This window comes from Taeniopygia guttata, chromosome 34, assembly GCF_048771995.1.
Source record: "Taeniopygia guttata chromosome 34, bTaeGut7.mat, whole genome shotgun sequence".
In the NCBI taxonomy this organism is placed as follows: Eukaryota; Metazoa; Chordata; class Aves; order Passeriformes; family Estrildidae; genus Taeniopygia; species Taeniopygia guttata.
Genome location: NC_133059.1, coordinates 3,837,070 through 3,855,695, shown reverse-complemented (window position 1 = coordinate 3,855,695; position 18,626 = coordinate 3,837,070). Strand labels below are relative to the sequence as shown.

General features: G+C 57.4%; 1 protein-coding gene across 3 annotated transcripts; it reads left to right on the top strand.

Moving 5' to 3' along the window:
• The first annotated feature begins 601 nt into the window (after positions 1-601).
• BICRA (BRD4 interacting chromatin remodeling complex associated protein) lies at positions 602-18,626 on the top strand. Of its 3 annotated transcripts, none has more exons than XM_072920894.1 (14): positions 602-867; positions 4,463-4,508; positions 4,830-4,872; positions 5,321-5,386; positions 6,751-8,490; positions 10,170-10,559; positions 11,874-12,015; positions 12,755-12,960; positions 13,643-13,714; positions 14,269-14,327; positions 15,076-15,224; positions 15,723-15,817; positions 16,578-16,680; positions 17,190-18,626. In XM_072920894.1, the coding sequence occupies exons 2-14, from the start codon at positions 4,468-4,470 to the stop codon at positions 18,479-18,481; spliced, it is 4,398 nt and encodes a 1,465-aa protein (XP_072776995.1). In that variant the 5' UTR covers positions 602-867; positions 4,463-4,467; the 3' UTR covers positions 18,482-18,626. The 3 variants fall into 3 exon arrangements, with proteins under 3 accessions (XP_072776995.1, XP_072776997.1, XP_072776996.1); XM_072920895.1 differs by lacking the exon at positions 602-867 and adding an exon at positions 3,483-3,539; XM_072920896.1 differs by lacking the exons at positions 602-867; positions 10,170-10,559 and having other exon boundaries at positions 3,448-4,508.

The window sequence follows — 18,626 nt, the reverse complement described above, 5'->3', positions numbered from 1 at the left end:
TTCTGGGCGTGGTATATGCTAATAGCACCTAACTGGGAGGGGTTTATGCTAATAGAAGCGATCTGAGCGTGGTTTATGGTAATAGACCGTGTTCTGGGCGTGGTTTATGCTAATAGAACGTGTTATGGCATGGTTTATGTTAATAGAGAGCATTCTGGGCGTGGTTTATGCTAATAACATTATTCTGGGAGAGGTTTATGCTAATAAAAGCGTTCTGGGCATGGTCTATGCTAATACCAGCGATATGGGCAGGTTTATGATAATAGAAAGTGTTCTGGGCGTGGTTTATGCTAATAGCAGCGTTCTGGGAGTGGTTTATGCTAATAGAAAGTGTTCTGGGCGTGGTTTATGCTAATAGCAGCGTTCTGGGAGTGGTTTATGCTAATAGCAGCGTTCTGGGCGTGGTTTATGCTAATAGCAGCGTTCTGGGTGTGGTTTATGCTAATAGAAGTGTTCTGGGCGTGGTTTATGCTAATATAAGCGGTATGGGTGTGGTTTATGCTAATATAAGTGCTCTGGGCGTGGTTTATGCTAATAAGAGGTCCCTCTGGGGGGGGCTTGGCCGCTGAGGCGCCAGCGCGGGGGGCGTGTCTATTCTAATGCCTGTCCGGGGGCGCGGTTTATGCTAATGAATCCCTCCCCGTTTTTTTCTCGGGGGGGTCACGGGAGAAGCGGGGAGATCCCGTGGAACCCCCCCCGTACCCCCTTTCCCCCCTCCGGTGCCCGGTTCGGGCTCGGTGGGAGCGGCGGCCGCGATCAGGCAGCGCCGCGAACCCCTAAGCGGCGGGGCCCCGGCGGGGTCCTGGCGGCGGCGCCCGTGCGGGGGCGCCTGGGAGACCCCGCGGCGGGCGCCGCTCAGGCCTCACGGTGAGTCCCGGCGCACAAAAAGCGCCGCCCGGCCCCGACATCGCCGCCCTGTCGCGACAGCGGCGGCGACAGCGCGGCCGCGCCCTTCCCCCCGCCACCGGGAAACCCCGCGGGGGGGGGGACCCGCCGCCAACCCCCCCCCCCCCCATCAGCGCGCGCCCCCGGGGCCCGGGAAAGGCGGGGAAGGGGGGGGGAGAGGGGGGCGGGGGGGTGAAGGGGGGCGGGGCCCCTCCCCCGCCGAGCGGTTCCGAAAAAGCCCGAACGGGGCTGAGGGGGGCTGAGGGGCCCGAGCGGGTTTGAGCTGGGCCCGAACGGTTCCGAGCGGTTCCGAAAAAGCCCGAACGGGGCTGAGGGGCCCGAGCGGGTCCGAGCGGGTTTTAGCGGGGCCCGAACGGTTCCGAGCGGGGCCCGAGCGGTTCCGAGTGGGCCCGAATGGATCTGAACGGTTCCGAAAGGGCCCGAGCGGGTCCGAGCGGTTCCGAGCAGGGCTGAGGGCCCCGAGCGGGTCCGAGCGGTTCCGAAAGGGCCCGAGCGGTTCCGAGCGGGTTTTAGCGGGGCCCGAGCGGTTCCGAAAAGGCCCGAATGGACCTGAATGGTTCCAAAAGGGCCCGAGCGGGTCCGAACGGGTTTGAGCGGGGCTGAGGGCCCCGAGCGGTTCCGAGCGGGCCCGAATGGACCCGAAGGGGCCCGGGCTGAGGGGGCAGCGCGGGGTGGGGCCTTCGGCCTCGGCCACCTCCTCTTCCTCCTCTTCCTCCTCCGGCTCTGCCTCCTCTTCCTCCTCTGCTCCTTCTTCGTTCTCTGCTCTTCAGCCTCTTCCTCCTCCTCATCCTCATCTTCCCTCTGCTGCTCTTCCTCCTCTTCCTCTTCTGTTCTCCTCATCCTCATCTTCCTCATCCTCCTCTGCTCTTCCTCCTCATCTTCCTCTGCCTCTTCCTCCTCCTCCTGCTCAGCCTCTGGGTCCCCTCCTCTTCCTCCCCTTCCTCCCCTTCCTCCCCTTCCTCCTCCTCCTCAGGGCTCTGGGAAGGAGCTGGGCTGGGGCTCTGTGGCCTTCCTCCCCCACCTCTTCCTCCTGCTCTTCCTCCCACTTTTCCTCCTCTTCATTTCCTTCTCCTCTTCCTCCTCTTGCTCTTCCTCCTCTTCCTGCTTTTCCTCTTCCTCTTCTTCCTTCTCTTCTCCTTTTCTTCTTCTTCTCCTGCTCTTCCTCCCCTTCCTCCTCTTCCTCCTCTTCCACTTTCTTCTCTTCCTCTTCTCCTGCTCTTCCTCCCCTTCTCTTCTTCCTCCTCCTCTTCATCTTGTCCTGCTCTTCCTCCCCTTACTGCTCTTTCTCCTCACCCGCTCTTCCTCCTCCTCCTCTTCCTCCTTTTCCTCTTCTTCCTTCTCTTCCTCCTCTTCTCCTGCTCTTCCTCCTCTTCCTTTTCTTCCTCTTCCTCCTCTTCATTTTTTCCTGCTCTTCCTCCCCTTCTCTTCTTTCTCCTCCTCTTCTCCTTCTCCTCTTCCTCCCCTCCCTCCTCTTCCTCCTCTTCTTCCTCTTCTTCCTCTTCCTCCTTTCCCTCCTCTTCCTCCTCTTCCTCTTCTCCTGCTCTTCCTCCCCCGCCGGGCTCTCTGTGGAATTCCGGGAATTTGGGGAATTCCAGGAATTTTTCATTCCGGGGCTGTTTTGGGAATTCCGAGGGTGTTCGGGAATTCCAGGAATTTTGGCGATTCTGGAATTTTGGCATTTCTGGGAATTTTGGTAATTCCAGGGTTGTTTTTGGGAATTCCAGGAATTTTTGGGAATTCCAGGGGGTTTGGGAATTTTGTGCAAGCCCAGCAATTTTGGCACTTCTGGAATTTTGGCCGTTCCAGGAATTTTGGCAATTCAAGGAATTTTGGGAATTCCAGGAATTTGACAGTTCTGGGGATTTCAGGAATTCCAGGAATTTGGGGAATTCTGGGGCTTTCTTTGGGAATTTTGAGCATTCCAGGGATTCTGGGAATGCCGAGGTTTTTTTGGGAATTCCCAATCCCGGGGCCTTTTGGGGCTTTTTATTTTGGGATTTTTGGGAATTCTGGGGAAACTGAGGTGCAGCTGGAGCTGAGTCCTGGAGTATCCCCGGTGTAACCCTGGAGTATCCCTGGAATATCCCTGGTTTAACCCTGGAATAACCCTGGAATATCCCCGGAGTAACCCCAGAGTATCCCCGGAGTATCCCTGGAATATCCCTGGAATGTCCCTGGAATATCTCTAAAATATCCCTGGAATATCCCTGGAATATCCCCGGAGTAACCCTGGAATATCCCTGGAGTAACCCCTGAGTATCCCTGGAGTATCCCTGGAATGTCCCTAAAATATCCCTGGAATATCCCTGGAGTATCCCTGGAATGTCCCCGGAGTATCCCTAAAATATCCCCGGAATATCCCTGGAATATCCCTGGAATATCCCCGGAGTAACCCCAGAGTATCCCTGGAGTATCCCCGGAGTATCCCTGGAATATCCCTAAAATATCCCTGGAGTATCCCTGGAGTATCCCTGGAGTATCCCCGGTGTATCCCTGGAATAACCCTGGAATATCCCTGGAATATCCCCGGAGTATCCCCGGAGTATCCCCGGAATATCCCTGGAATATCCCCGGAGTATCCCCGGAGTATCCCTGGAGTATCCCTGGGTCCCAGGTCCTGGAGCATCCCCTGAGTAAGAGATCGGAGCTCAAGCCTCGAGTATCTCGGGAGTATCCCGGAGTAATTCCCTTCTCCGTGGGAATTTTGGGATCCTGGCTGGGAATTCCGGGGGAATTCCACCCCAAACCCGATGTAATCCCAGGAATTCCCCCGGAATTCCCAAATTTCCGGAGAATTCACGAGATTTTGGGGAATTTGGGAATTTGGGGAGGACATGGATAAGGAGAAATCCGTTCCCTGAGGGGTTTTTTTGGGATAAATCCTTGAAGGAATTTTGGGATCGATTCCCCCCCCCCCTCCATTTTTTCCCAAATTCCACCCAAATTCTCATGAAAAATGCGAATTCTGGGATGGATTCCTCCCAAAACTGGGCAAAAATGAGAATTTCAGGATTAAGTCTCCTTTTCCCTCAAAATTCCCCCCAAAAAAACAGCAAAAAAGAGAATTGGGGATGGATTCCCTCCAAAATCGCATCCAAAATACAAATTTTGGGATGGATTAACCCCGAACTGCAGCAAAAATGAGAATTTTGGGATTTCCACCCCCATAGTCACTTCCAAAATAAGAATTTTGGGATAAATTCGCCTCTTTTCCCCAAAAATCTCATCAAAAAAGAGAATTTTTTGATCAATTTCCTCCAAAACCACGTCAAAAAAGAGAATGTTGGGATTTCCCCCAGGTTTTTCCCAGGATTCCCATCAAAAATGAGAATTTGGGGATTTTCCCTGGATTTTCCCTGGGATTCACCCCAAAAATCCCATCAGAAATGAGAATTTTGGGATGGAGTCCCTCCAAAATCCCACCAAAAATGCAAATGTTGGGATTTCCCCTGGGGTTTTCCCTGGAACAGAGCGAGAAAAGGACCCCGGATCTGGGAATTTTGGGGAATTTGGGGAATTTTTGGGAATTCGGGGGTGACACCGCCTCTCGTTGCAGGGGACATGGACGATGAGGACGGGCGGTGCCTGTTAGACGTCATCTGGTGAGTCCGGAACATTCCCGGGAAATTCCCGGGAAATGGCCCAAAAAAGCCGGAAATTAAAAAAAAAAAAAAAGACGGGAAATGGTTAAAAAAAATGGGTGGGAAATGGCCCAAAAAAGGAGGAAAATTAATCAAAAAAGGTGGGAAATGGTTCCAAAAAAAGGCAGGAAATGGACAAAAAAAAGGGTGGGAAATGCCCCAAAACAGGAGGAAAATGGCCCCAAAATCCGGGAATTTGGGCCCGAGGGCCGCGGGATCTCCGGGATTTTCCCGGCTTTTCCCAGATTTCCCTCCCTGACCCTCCTTTCCCTCCTCTGGCAGCGATCCGCAGGCCCTGAACGATTTCCTCCATGGATCCGAGAAGGTGAGAGCCCAAAAATCCCAATTTCCCCCATTATTTCCCCCTTTTCCCCCCATTTTCCCCATTTCCCCATTATTTCCCCCTTTTCCCCCCCATTTCCCCCATTATTTCCCCATTATTTCCCCCTTTTCCCCCCATTTTTTCCCATTATTTCCCCCTTTTTCCCCCATTTCCCCCATTATTTCCTCCATAATTTCCCCATTCCCCCACCTTTTCCCTCATTTCTCCCATTATTTCCCCATTTCCCCCCATAATTTCCCATTTCCCCTCATTTTCCCCCTCTTATTTCCCATTTCCACCCCCTTTTTCCCCATTTCCCCCCCTTATTTCCCATTTTTCCCCCATTTCCCCCCATTTTTTCCCCATTTTCCCCATTTTTCCCCATTTTTTCCCCATTTTCCCCATTTTCCCCCATTTTTCCCCAAATTTTGGCGGACTCTTCCCGTTGCAGATCGACAGCGACGACCTCCTGGAGCACTCGGGCGACGCCGCCAGCGCCTTCTTCGAGGGAGCCGCGGTGAGTTCCGGAACCTTCCGCGATTCCCGGATTGCCGGGCTGGGAACTGGGACTTGGGAAAAGTGGGAAAAGCGCCTCAAAATTCCCTCAGCAGGAGAAAAATCGCATTTTTCCTGGCGTTTTTCACATTATTTTTCCTATTTTTCTTCCCATTGTTTTTTCTGACTTCCCATTTTTCCCATTCTTTTTCCCATTTTTCCCATTTTTTTCCCATTCTTTTTCTCATCCCATTTTTCCTATTCATTTTCCTATTCTTTTTCCCATTCTTATTCCCTATTCTTTTCCCCATTTTTTCCTTTTATTTTTCTCACTTTTTCCTTTTATTTTCCCCATTTTTCTGTCTGAATTTTTCTGATTCTTTTTTCCATCCTTTTTCTCATTTTTCCTTTTCTTTTTCTCATTGCTTTTCTCACTTTTTCTCACTCTGTGTCCCATTTTATCCCAATTTTCTCGCTATTTTTCCCTTTTTTTTTTTAATTTTATTGGGTAGTTTTCCCCGTATTTTTTGCATGTTTTTTTCCCATTTTAATCTCATTTTTTCCTACTTTTTCTGTTGTTTTTCTGGTTTTTTCCGCATTGTTTTTTCGGGTTTTTTTGCCATCTTTTTTTTTTGTTGTTGTTGTCTTTTTTTCCCATTCTTTTTCCCGTTTTTTCTCATTTTTTCCCCGTGCTTTTTCCCGTTTTTTTACCTTTGGTCCTGTTGGGTTCCATTGGGTCTTGGTGGATCCCCTTGGGTTCCCTTGGGTTCCCTTGGGTTCCTTGGCTCCACTGAGCCCCCGTTGGATCCCGTTTGGTTCCGTTGGGTTTTGTCGGCTCTGGTTGGGTTCCGTTGGATTCCGTTGGGTTCCGTTGGGTTCTCTTGGATCCCGTTGAGCTCCCTTGGGTTCCACTGAGCTCCGTTGGATCCCATTGATTTCCATTGGGTTCCGTTGGGCTCCATTGAGTTCCATTGGGTTCCAATGGGTTCTGTTGAGCTCCATTGGGTTTCGTTGGGTTCCGTTGGGTTTCGTTGGGTTCCGTTGGGTTCCGTTGGGCTCCATTGAGTTCCATTGAGCTCCATTGAGTTCTGATTGGTTCCGTTGGGCTCTCTTGGGTTCTGTTGGGTTCCATTGGGTGCTATTGAGCTCCCTTGGGTTCCGTTGGGTTCCATTGAGCTCCCTTGGGTTCCATTGGGTTCTGTTGGGTTCCATTGGGTTCTGTTGGGTTCTGTTGAGCTCCATTAGGTTCTGTTGCGTTCTGTTGGGTTCCATCGGGTTCTGTTGGGTTCTGTTGGGTTCCATTGAGCTCCTTTGGTTCCCCCAAACCTGTCTGACCCCCCACCCCCCCACCATCCCCTGACTCGGTCCCCGTTGCCGTCACCGCAGCTCCACGGGCAGGAGGCAGCCGGGAACCCCCTGAGCGCCGAGCCCAGCCAGCCGGCGGCCGGCGTGGACCTGGACTTCCTGGAGGATGACATCCTGGGCTCGCCGGGCGGCGCCGGCGCGGGCGCCGAGCAGCCGTGCGACATCCTCCAGCAGAGCCTGCAGGAGGCCAACATCACCGAGCAGACGCTGGAGGCCGAGGCCGAGCTGGACCTGGGCTCCTTCCAGCTGCCGGCGCTGCAGCCGGTGGTGCAGGCGGCCGACGGCGCGCCGCAGATCTTCCCCGGCGGCGCCGCCGACCTGCTGGGGCTGCAGCCTCCCGCCGTGCTGGCGCCGCAGGCCTTGGTGCAACCGCCGGACGTGGTCAACAAAGCCATCAGCGTGCAGCCCTTCCTGCAGCAGGTGGGGCTGGGCAACGTCACCATCCAGCCGCTGCCCAACCTGCCCGGCCTGCCCAACGGCAGCCCCGGCGGCGCGCTGGGGCTGGGCCCCATCCAGGTGGTGGGCCAGCAGGTGATGGCCATCAACCAGCCGGCGGCGCCGCAGCTGCTGGCCAAGCCGGCGCCCGTGGCGGCCGTGGGCGGTTACATCGCGCAGCCCGACGCGGCGGCGGCGGCGCAAGGAGCCGGTTTGGTCATCCAGAAGAGCCTCCCGGCGGCCGTGGCCACCACGGCGCTGAACGGCGGCTCGGTGTTCGGCGGCGTGTCGGCGGCGTCGGCGCAGCCGCTGACGGTGGCCTCGGGGCCGGGCGGCTCCTTGGTGCCGGCGCCCAACGTCATCATCCACCGCACGCCCACGCCCATCCAGCCCAAGCCGCCCGGCGTGCTGCAGCAGAAGCTCTACCAGATCACGCCCAAGCCCTTCGCGCCCGGCGGCGCGCTGGCGCTGCCCGGCGAGGCGCCGGCCAAGGCGCAGCAGAACTTGGCCTTCATGGCCGGCAAGGCCGCGCCCAACGTGGTGCTCCAAGGCTTCCCGCCCAACGTCTTCAAGCCGCCGCCGCCGCAGCCGCCGGCGCTGGGCAAGTCCATGAGCGTGCACGTGCTCAACCAGGGCGGCTCCATCGTCATCCCGGCGCAGCCCTTCCAGGGCCAGAACCAGTTCCTGCTGCCCGGCGCCTCGGCCGTGCCGCTGCCGCAGCCGCTCTCGGCGCTGCCGGCCAACGTGGGCGGCCAGCTGCTGCCGGGCGCGGGCCAGGCGCACATCATCGCCGGCCAGGGCGCCGGCGCGCAGCTGCTGGCCAACCCGGCGCTGCCGGCGCAGCTGCTCAACCAGAACCTGGCGGGGCAGCTCAACCTGGGCCCGGTGCTGGCGTCGCCGGGCGCGGCGGGCGCGGCGCACATCCTGTCGGCGGCGCCCATCCAGCTGCAGCCGGGCCAGGTGGCGCCGCCGGCGCTCTTCCAGATGCCGGTGTCGCTGGCCGGGCCCCTGCCCAGCCCCGGCTCGGCGGCGCCGGCGCCGGCGCCCACGGTGATCCAGGGCGTGACGCTGGCCAGCCCGGTGGCCATGCTCAACGCCGGCGAGGGGCTCGGCGCCGCCGCCGCCGCCGTCGGCATCCCCGCGGCCGCCGGCAGCCCCGGCGCCGAGCCCGGCTCGGGCGGTGCCGCGCAGCCGCCGGCGGCGCCGGTGCCGGCCCAGCCCAGCCCCGGCTTGGCCGGGAGCCCCGAGAAGATCCTGCTGGGAACGGCGGCGGCGGCGGCGACGCCGGTGCTGGGCCAGGAGGCCGTGCCCATGTTCCTGCAGCAGGTGAGGGACCGGGAATGCCGGGAATGCCGGGATTTGGGGTGCTGGGATTTGGGGAGTTGGAGAATCGGGATGCAGCGGTGGGAAATCGGGATCCGGGCTTGGAAAAATGGGATCCAGGGATGGAAAATTGGGATCCAGCCTTGGAAAATTGGGATCCAAGCTTGGAAAATTGGGATCCACGGATGGAAAATGGGATCCACGGATGGAAATTTGGGATCCAAGCTTGGAAAATTGGGATCCAGAGATGGAAATTGGGATCCAAGCTTGGAAAATTGGGATCCAGGCTTGGAAAAATGGGAGCTAGTCATGGAAAAACGGGATCCAGACATGGAAATTGGGATCCAGGGATGGAAAAATGGGATCCAGGGGTAGAAAATTGGGGTCCAGGGATGGAAAGTTGGGATCCAGGCTTGGATGGAAAATGGGATCCAGGCTGGGGGAAATGGGATCCAGGGATGGAAATTGGGATCCAGGCTGGGAGAAATAAGATCCAGCCACTGGAAAATTGGGATCCAGTTACGGAAAATGGGATCCAGCAATGGAAAATCAGGATCCAGGCTTGAAAATTCGGGATCCAGGGGTAGAAATTCGGGATCCGGGGGTGGAAATTCGGGATCTGGGAGCAGATCCCGGCCCCGATTCCCCCGGGTCGCGCCTGGATCTGCTTTTCCCACCGGATCCACCCCGAGTTCCTCTGGAATTCCCGGAATTCCCAGCCCTTTTTGCCCTGGTTTCCCCCCAGAATTCCCGGAATTCCCAGCCCTTTTTGCCCTGGTTTCCCTCCAGAATTCCCGGAATTCCCAGCCCTTGCCCCGCTCGCTTGGCGCTCACTAACCCCCGACGCTGCCGCGCCCCAAAATCCCGGAATTCCCCCAAATCCTCGGGATCCCCGGGAATCTGGGGGGGAGGGACAGCGGATCCACCCCTGGGATTGGTGTGAAAATCCAGGGATTGAAAATCCAGGAATTCAAAATCCAGGGTTCAAAATCCAGGGATTAAGATCCAGGGATTCCAAATCCAGGGATTTAAAATCCAGGGATTTGAAATTCAGGAATTCAAAATCCAGGGATCAAAATCAGGGATTCAAATCCAGGAACAGGAAGTTTTTGGGGGGGAATGAAGGATTTTTGCCATTCCTGGGGGATTTTTCCTCCTCCTGCTTCCTGAAATTCCTCGGGAATGGGAATTTGGGGGGCTGGGGGATCCCTGGGGTCGTTTTTTCTGGAATGTTCCACTCCTGGAGCCACTTTTGGGTGGATTTTTCCCATTCCCGCTTCCCAAAAATTATTTAAAATTTGGATTTGGGGCAGAACTGGGGTCCTGGAGCCACTTTTGGGTGGATTTTTCCCGTTCTTGCCTCCCAAAAATGATTTAAAATTGGGATTTGGGGCAGGATTGAGGTTCCAGGGTTGTTTTTCCCGGGATGTTTCTCTCCCGGAGCCGCTTTGATGGATCCTGCCTCAGTTTCCCCCTCTCCCTCCTTCCCCAAAGGCAGAACTGGGCCGGATTTGGGATCTGGGAGCGGCTCAGGGCCCTTCCCGAGAGTTTCCCCGGGAGGAAATTCCCGAATTCCCACGGGGCGGATTTGGGGCCAAATCCGGGGATTTTGGGGGATCCCAGCCCCGCTTCTCCCTCCCGCCCGCACTAACCGAGCTCTTCCTCTTCCTTCTCTGTTGCAGCCGAAGCTCCCGGGAGCGTCCCCGGGGGAGCCCCCGGCCCCGATTTCCCAAATTTCCCAAATTCCCCAGATTCCTTCCCAAATTCCTTCCCAAATTTCCTCCCAAATCCCTTCCCGGCCGCCCTCCCGGCCGCCCTCCCGGCCGCTGTCCCGGCCGCCCTCGGAGCCGCCGCGGCCGGAGCCGCCGCCGGGGCTGTTCCCGGAGCATTCCCAGCACTCCCCGCATTCCCAAATTCCCCAACATTCCCAAATTTCCCAGCCCCCGCCGCCCCCCCAGCCCCCCCAGCCCTTCCCGCTGCCGCTGCTGCCCCCGGAGCATCCCCGGAGCTTCCCCCTGATCCCGGCGCCGTTCCCGGCCCCGCCCAAGGCCGGCCCCGAGCGCTTCCAGCAGGTAATTCCCGGGAATTCCCGGGAAATCCCCGACAGGTGTTCCCAGCCGTCCCTGAGCACTTACAGCACGGAAATCCCAGCAGAATTCCTGGAGATTCCTGGGAAATCCCCAATATTCCCAGAAATCCCTGAGCGCTTCCAGCGGGTAATTCCCGGGAAATCCCAAAAATCCCGGCGGAATTCCCGGGAAATCCCAAATATTTCAAACGTTCCTGAGCACTTCCAGCAGGTAATTCCCAGAATTCCTGAAATTCCTGGGAAATTCCTGGGAAATTCCAAATATTCCCAACCATCATGAGTGCTTCCAGCAGGAAATTCACGGAATTCCCAAAATTCCTGGGAAATCCCAAATATTTCACACGTTCCCCAGCGCTTCCAGCAGGGAAATCCTGGAAATTCCCAGAAATCCCGGTGGAATTCTTGGGAAATCCCAAACATCCCAGTGGAAGTCCAAAAAAATCCCAAATATTTCATACATGCGCTTCCGGCAGGGAATTCCCGGGAATTCCTGGGAAATTCCAGATATTCCAATCATCCCTCAGAGCTTCCAGCAGGGAATTCCTGGGATTCCCAGAAATTCCTGGGAAATCCCAAAAATCCCAAATATTTCAAACAACCCCAAGCACTTCCAGCAGGAAATTCCCAGAAATCCTGGTGGAATTCTTGGGAAATCCCAAAAATCCAAGTGGAAATCCCAAAAATCCTGGCAGAATTCTTGAAATTCCCAGCAGGAATTCCCCAAATCTCTGGGATTTGGGATTTTTGGGAGATTTGGGGTTTGGATCCCGCTGGATTTGGGGTTTTGGGTTCATTCCTGATGGATTTGGGGTTTTTGGGGCTGTTTTTTCAGGATTTGGGGTTGTTGGGGCCGTTTCTTGGGGATTTTGGGGCCGTTCCTGACGGATTTGGGGTTTTGGGGCCATTCCTGACAGGATTTGGGATTTTTGGGGCTGTTTTTTCAGGATTTGGAGTTTTTGGGGCTGTTTTTTCGGGATTTGGGGGCCATTTTTTTCAGGATTTGTGGTTTTTGGGGCCGTTTCTTCGGGGTTTGGGGATTTTGGGGCCGTTCCTGACGGATTTGGGGTTTTGGGGCTGTTCCTGACAGGATTTGGGATTTTTGGGGCTGTTTTTTCAGGATTTGGGGTTTTTGGGGCCGTTTTTTCAGGATTTGGGGGCCGTTTTTTCAGGATTTGGGGTTTTTGGGGCTGTTTTTTCGGGATTTGGGAGCCGTTTTTTCAGGATTTGGGGTTTTTGGGGCCGTTTTTTCGGGGTTTGGGGATTTTGGGGCCGTTCCTGAGGGATTTGGGGTTTGCAGGTGCCCCAGGGGCTGCTCCTGCAGCCGAAGCCGCCCCCGTCCAGCCCGGCGCCGTTCCCGGCTCCGGCCGCGCCCGTCCTGGTGTCGGCGGCTCCGGGAACGTCCGGCACAGCCCTGGCAGCCGCCGGCGCCTCCGCCTCAGGTGAATCCCAAAATCCCGAAATCCCGAAATCCCGAAATCCCGAAATCCCGGCGCTGCCGTTCCCAATTTCCCGTGTCCCCATTCCCAGTGCCATTCCCAATGGAACTCCTGGTGCCATTCCCAGTTTTCCGGTGCCATTCCCAATTTCCCGTGTCCCCATTCCCGGTGCCATTCCCAGTTCTCCGGTGCCATTCCCAATTTCCCAGTGGAAGTCCCAGTGCCATTCCCGTGTCCCCATTCCCAATTTCCCGATGGAATTCCAGGTGCCATTCCTGGTGCCATTCCTTGTTTCCTGATGCCATTCCCGGTTTCCCATTCCCAGTTTCCTGGTGCCATTCCCAGTTTCCCATTCCCAGTTTCCTGGTGCCATTCCCAGTTTCCCATTCCCAGGTTCCCGGTGCCAATCCTGGTTTCCTGTGTCCCCATTCCCAGTGCCATTCCCGGTTTCCCATTCCCCATTCCCGGTGCCATTCCCGGTTTCCCGGTGCCATTCCCAGTTTCCCATTCCCGGTTTCCCATTCCCAATTTCCCGGTTTCCCATTCCCGGTTTCCCATTCCCAATTTCCCGGTGCCATTCCCGGTTTCCCAGTGGAATTCCCGGTGCCATTCCCAATTTCCCGGTTTCCCATTCCCGGTTTCCCATTCCCAATTTCCCGGTGCCATTCCCGGTTTCCCATTCCCAATTTCCCGGTGCCATTCCCGGTTTCCCGGTGCCATTCCCGGTTTCCCTCTCCCGCAGGTGCCACGGCGGCGGCGGCGGCGGATCCGAAGCCGTTCTGCAGCGCCGGTGCCGCCGTTGCCGGCGCCGTTCCCGTTCCCATCGCCGCCGGGGCCGTCCCGGTTCCCGTTCCCGTCGCCGTCCCCGTCGCCGTCGCCGTTCCCGGCGGGAAATCGGCGCCGGCTCCCGGCAAGGTGGGGCCGCCCCTCCCCCCCCAGCCCGGCCAGGTGAGCGCGGCTCCGTCGCTTTCCGACCTTTTCCCTCTCTCATCCCGCTTTTTCCCAATTTATTTCCATTTTTCCCAATTTAATCCCAGTTTTTCCCAGTTTAATTCCAGGTTTTCCCACTTTAATCACAGTTTTTCCCATTGTATTTCCAATTTTTCCCAATTTGTTTCTATTTTCTGAATTTATTTCCAATTTTCCCCCTTTATTCCCAAGGTTTTCCCCTTTAATTCCCAGTTTTTCCCAATTTGTTTTCATTTTCCCAATTTATTTCTAATGTTTCCCATTAATTTCAGGTTTTCCCCAATTTATTTCTATTTTTCCAATTTAATTCCAAGGTTTTCCACTTTCATTCTCAATTTTTCCCAATTTAATTCCATTTTCTCCCCTTTAATTCAATTTTTCCCAATTTAATTCAGTTTTTCCCCAATTTCCTGTTAATTTTGCAGTTTTCCCAATTTCCCCCATTTTTTTTCCATTTTGCCCCATTTCTTTCCCATTTTCCCCAATTTTTTCCTGATTTTTTCCTGTTTTCCCCAATTTTTTTCCATTTTTCCAAATTCTTTCCTATTTCCCCCCACTTTTCCCTTATTTTTTCCCTATTCTTTTCCATTTTTCCCAGTTTTTTCCATTTTTTTTCTTATTTCTGTCCCATTTTCCCACTTTTTTTCCCGTTTTTCCGCAGGCGAAGCCGGGCGGGATCAAGGGCCCCCCCCAACCCTCGGGGGGGGGGAAGGGCCCCCAGGCCCCGCCCTCGGTGAGTCCCAAAATCCCGGGAATTCGCCCCAAAATCTGGGAATTGAACCCAAAACCTGGGAATTCACCCCAAAATCCTGGGAATTGTCCCAAAATCCTGGGAATTTGCCCCAAAATCTGGGATTTCACCCAAAAATCTGAGATTTTAGCTCAAATTCTGGGATTTAACCCCAAAATGTGGGAATTGCCCAAAATCCCAGGATTTCACCCCGAATCCAGGGATTTCCCCCCAAAATGTGGGAATTGCCCAAATTCCTGGGTATTCACCCCAAAATCTCAGGGATTCACCCCAAATTCCTGGATTTCTCCCCAAAATGTGGGAATTGCCCAAATTCCCGGGAATTCACCCCAAAACCTGGGAATTCACCCCAAAATCCCAGAAATTCACCCTAAAATCTGAGATTGCAGCTCAAAACCTGGGATTTCACCCCATAATCCCGGGAATTCACCCCAAAATCCCAGGGATTTCACCCCAAAATGTGGGATTTCACCCCAAAACACGGGAATTGCTGAAATTCCCGGTTTTTTACCCCAAACCCGGGGCTGTCTCCGCAGCTGGAGCCGAAGGCGCCGCTGGCGAAGGCGCCGCTGCTGCAGCCCAGTAAGGAGGCCTGGTAAGGAACTGGGAGCACTGGGAGCGCCGGGAACGCCGGGATTCCCGCCGGGGCGGGGAGGGCTGTGCCAAAACCGGGAATTTTGGCCGAATTTCTGCCAAAAATGGGGAATTTTGGCCATGTTTGTGCCAAAAATGGGGAAATTTTGCCATGTTTGTGAAAAAATGGGGAATTTGACCATGTTTTTGCAGAAATGGGGAATTTTGGCCATGTTTGTGCCAAAAATGGGGAATTCAGCCATGTTTGTGCCAAAAATGGGGAATTTTGGCCATGTTTGTGAAAAAAAGGGAATTTTGGCCATGTTTTTGCAGAAATGGGGAATTTTGGCCATGTTTGTGAAAAAAATGGGGAATTTGGCCAGGTTTGTCCCAAAAATTGAGAATTCTGTCCATGTTTTTGGCAGAAATGGGGATTTTTGTCCATGTTTGTGCCACAAATGGGGAATTTTGTCCCTGTTTGAACCAAAGATGTGGACTTTTTTCCATCTTTTGCCCAAACCCATTGGTTCTCACCCCAAACCCATTGATTTCCCTCAGTTTTGCCCAAATTTGCCGTTTCTCACCCCAAACCCATCTCATTGCCAGCCTGCTGGAGCAGCTGCACCGGCACCAGGGCGCGGTGATTTTACCCAAATTTGCCGTTTCTCACCCCGAACCCGTTTTTTTTCCCAAATTTGCCATTTCTCACCCCAAACGTTAATTTTTCCCAAACCTGCCGTTTCTCACCCCAAACCCCGTCTCGTTGGCAGCCTGCTGGAGCAGCTGCACCGGCACCAGGGCGCGGTGCTGCACCCGGAGCTGCGCGCGCCGTTCCGCTCGCTGGGGGACGCGCTGCGCCGCCTGCTGCCCTACCACGTCTACCAGGGCGTGCTGCCGGGCCGCGCCGACTGCCAGCGCGGTACGTGGGGACGGATGTGGTGTATCGCGATACGGCATCGGGATGGGCTGTGGTATATCGCAATATGGCGTCGGGATGGGCTGTGGTATATTGCGATAGCCTGTGGTATATCGCGATACGGCGTCAGGGCAGGGCATGGTATATCGTGATACGGTGCTGGGACAGGCCATGGTATATCGCGATACGGCATCGGGATGGGCTGTGGTATATCGCGATAGGCCGTGGTATATCACAATATGGCGTTGGGATGGGCTGTGGTATATCGCGATAGGCTGTGGTATATCGCGATACGGTGTTGGGACAGGCCATGGTATATTGCGAATGGTGTCGGGATGGGCCGTGGTATATCCCATTCCCAAATCCCATATCCCAAATCCCATTCCCTCATTCCCAAATCCCGAATCCCCCAAATCCCACCCCGCAAAGCCCGCACCCCCACTTCCCGAAATCCCAAATCCCAAATCCCAGCTCCCAAACCGTTCCCGCTTCTCCCGGCAGTGGACGAGGAGTTCGAGGCGGTGTCGGAGCAGCTCCTGCGCCGCACCCGCGCCATGCTCAACAAGTACCGGCTGCTGCTGCTCGAGGAGTCGCGGGTGAGCCCCGGGGCCCCCCGCATCCCCCCGGATTTCCCCGGATTTCCCCAAATCCCCCCGGATCCCCCCGGATCCCCCCGGATTTCCCCAAATTCCCCTAGATCCCCCCGGATCCCCCCTGGGATCACCCCCAGATCCCCCCAAATTCCCCCGGATCCCCCCTGGATCCCCCCTGAGATCACCCCATATCCCCTCGGATCCCCCTCCCGGATCCTCCCCAAATTCCCCCGGATCCCCACAGATCCCACCTGGGATCACCCCAAATCCCCCTGGATCCTCCCGGGATCCCTCTGGATCCCCCCAGAGCCCCCCAGATTGCTCCAAATCCCTCGGGATCCCCCCTGGGATCGCCCCAAATCCCCCAGGATCACCCCTGGGATCCCCCCCAGATCCTCACAGATCCCCCCTCTGATCCCCCCGGATTTCCCCAAATCCCCCCCGGGATCCCCCTGGATCCTCAGGGATCCCCCTGGATCACCCCAAATCCCTTCAGATCCCCCCTGGGATCACCCCCGGATCGCCTCTGGATCCCCCCAAATTCCCCAAATCCCCCTGGGATCCCCCCAAATCCCCCCTGGGATCACCCCTGGATCCTCATGGATCCCCCTGGGATCACCCCAAATCCCTTTGGATCCCCCCAAATTCCCCAAATCCCCTCGGATTCCCCCCAAATCCCCCCAGATCCCCCCAAATCCCCCCAAATCCCCCCAATCCCCCCGGGATCCGCCGGCCCCGCGCCGAGCCCGTGCCGTGCCCGCAGCGCGCCAGCCCCTCGGCGGAGATGGTGATGATCGACCGGATCTTCATCCAGGAGGAGAAGACGGCGCTGGCGCTCGACCGGCAGCTGGCCCGGGACCGGCCCGGTGCGCGCGGGGCCAACGGGGGTACCGGGAACACCGGGAATACTGGGAACGGGGATACTGGGAACACCGGGAATGGGGTGGGGATGCCAGGAATACCAGGAATGGGGATACCGGGAATGGGGAGGGAATACCGGGGTTTGGGGTGGGATTCCTGGAATTTGGGATGGAATTCCTGGGGTTTGGGGTGGGATTCCCGGGGTTTGGGATGGAATTCCTGGAATTCGGGATGGAGTTCCCGGGGTTTGGGGTGGAATTCCCGGGGTTTGGGGTGGAATTCCCGGTGGGAATGGGGGTGGAATTCCTGGCATTTGGGACGTGTCAAAGTCCCATGAAAACACCGAGGGTGAATCAAAGGTTAATTAAGGGCCAATCAAAGGTTAATTAGCGGCCAATTAAAAGGGGTCAATCAAGGGTCAAGACGAACCCCGTGGGAAAAGGGGCGTGGCCGAATTGCCATCACCAACATGTAAATGAGCTCTAATTAACCCTTCTCCTCCTTTGCCTTGCAGACGAATACGTCTCCTCCTCCTCCTCCTCCTCCTCCTCCTCATCTTCCTCCTCCTCCTCCCGCTCCCACCCCCTCCCCCCTTCCTCCTCCTCCTCCTCCTCCTCCTCCTCGCTGCCCCTCCCCCAGCCCTCCCCCGCCCCTCCCCCGCCCGCCCCTCCCCCTCCCGCGCCCCCCAAGCTGCTGATCAAGCACGGGGGGGGTTCCCCGAGCGTCACCTGGCTGGGGGACCCCCAGCGGGGGGGAGGGGACCCCCAGCGGGGGGGAGGGGACCCCCCGCGGGGGGGAGGGGACCCCGAGGAGGCGCTGCCGTCGCGCAGCCGCCCGCCCATGAAGACGTACGAGGCGCGGAGCCGCATCGGCCTCAAGCTGAAGATCAAGCAGGAGGCCGGGCTCAGCAAGGTGATCCACAACACGGCGCTGGATCCGCCGGGGATCCCGCCTGGAACCGGCACCGGCACCGGCACCGGCCCCGGCGCGGCGCTGGCGGCGCAGCTCAACGGGTCGCTGGAGAAGAAAGCGCCGACGGCGACGCTCCCCAAGGCCGGCGGTGTCGGAGCCGCTCCGTGCCGGCTGCCGCTGAGGAAGAGCTACCGGGAGATCAACCGGGAGATCAACCGGGAGCAGCGGGAGATCAACCGGGAGATCGGCCGGGAGATCAACCGGGAAATCAACCGGGAGCACCGGGAATTGAACCGGCAGCACCGGGAGGCCAACCGAGAACTCCGGGAGGCGAACCGGGAGGTGAACCGGGAGATGCCCCAGCACCGGGACACGCCGGCGGCGGCGGCGGCGCCGCGCTCGGAGCGCCGCCCGGTGATCACGGCGCTGCGCCGGGACCCGGGATCCGCCGGGCGGATCCGGCCCGGGAAAGGGCCCCCGGAGGAGCCGTCGGACGGCGAGGAGGAGGAGGAGGAGGAGGAGGAGGAGGAGGAGGACGAGGAGGAGGACGAGGAGGACGAGGAGGAGGAGGAGGAGGAGGAGGAGGAGGGCGGCGCGGCCGAGCCGCCGTGGGCCGGCAAGCGGCGGCGGGCGGAGGCGGCCGAGGTGGACGCGGCGTCGTTCAGCAGCGAGAGCCCGCGGGACGATTCGCTGAGCGAGCACCTGCAGAGCGCCATCGACAGCATCCTCAACCTGCAGCAGCCGCGCGGCGCCGCCGCCCCGCCGCCGGCACCGGCCCCGGCACCGGGAGGCGCCGGATCGCCCTTCCCCACGCCGCCGCGCCGCGCCGAGCCCCTCCTGCCCCCCCCCAGCCACAACGGCGGCCTCGGCGCCGCCCGGACGTGCACCAGATGACGGCGGCTGGAGACGGGAACGGAGACCGGGAACGCGCCGGGAACGCGCCGGGAACGCGCCGGGAGCGGGAGAGCCCGGGCAGATCGGGACACCGGGAACGGACGCCGGGAACGCACCGGGAGCGGGATCGGGAACGGCCCCGCGA

What these genes read in the sequence shown, in the direction of transcription:
- BICRA (XM_072920894.1), top strand. Translation starts at nt 4,468, where the DNA reads ATGGACGATGAGGACGGGCGGTGCCTGTTAGACGTCATCTG. An exon ending in GCCCCCAGGCCCCGCCCTCG is followed by an intron (nt 13,715 to 14,268) that starts GTGAGTCCCAAA and finishes CTGTCTCCGCAG; the next exon opens with CTGGAGCCGAAGGCGCCGCT. An exon ending in CCGCGCCGACTGCCAGCGCG is followed by an intron (nt 15,225 to 15,722) that starts GTACGTGGGGAC and finishes TTCTCCCGGCAG; the next exon opens with TGGACGAGGAGTTCGAGGCG.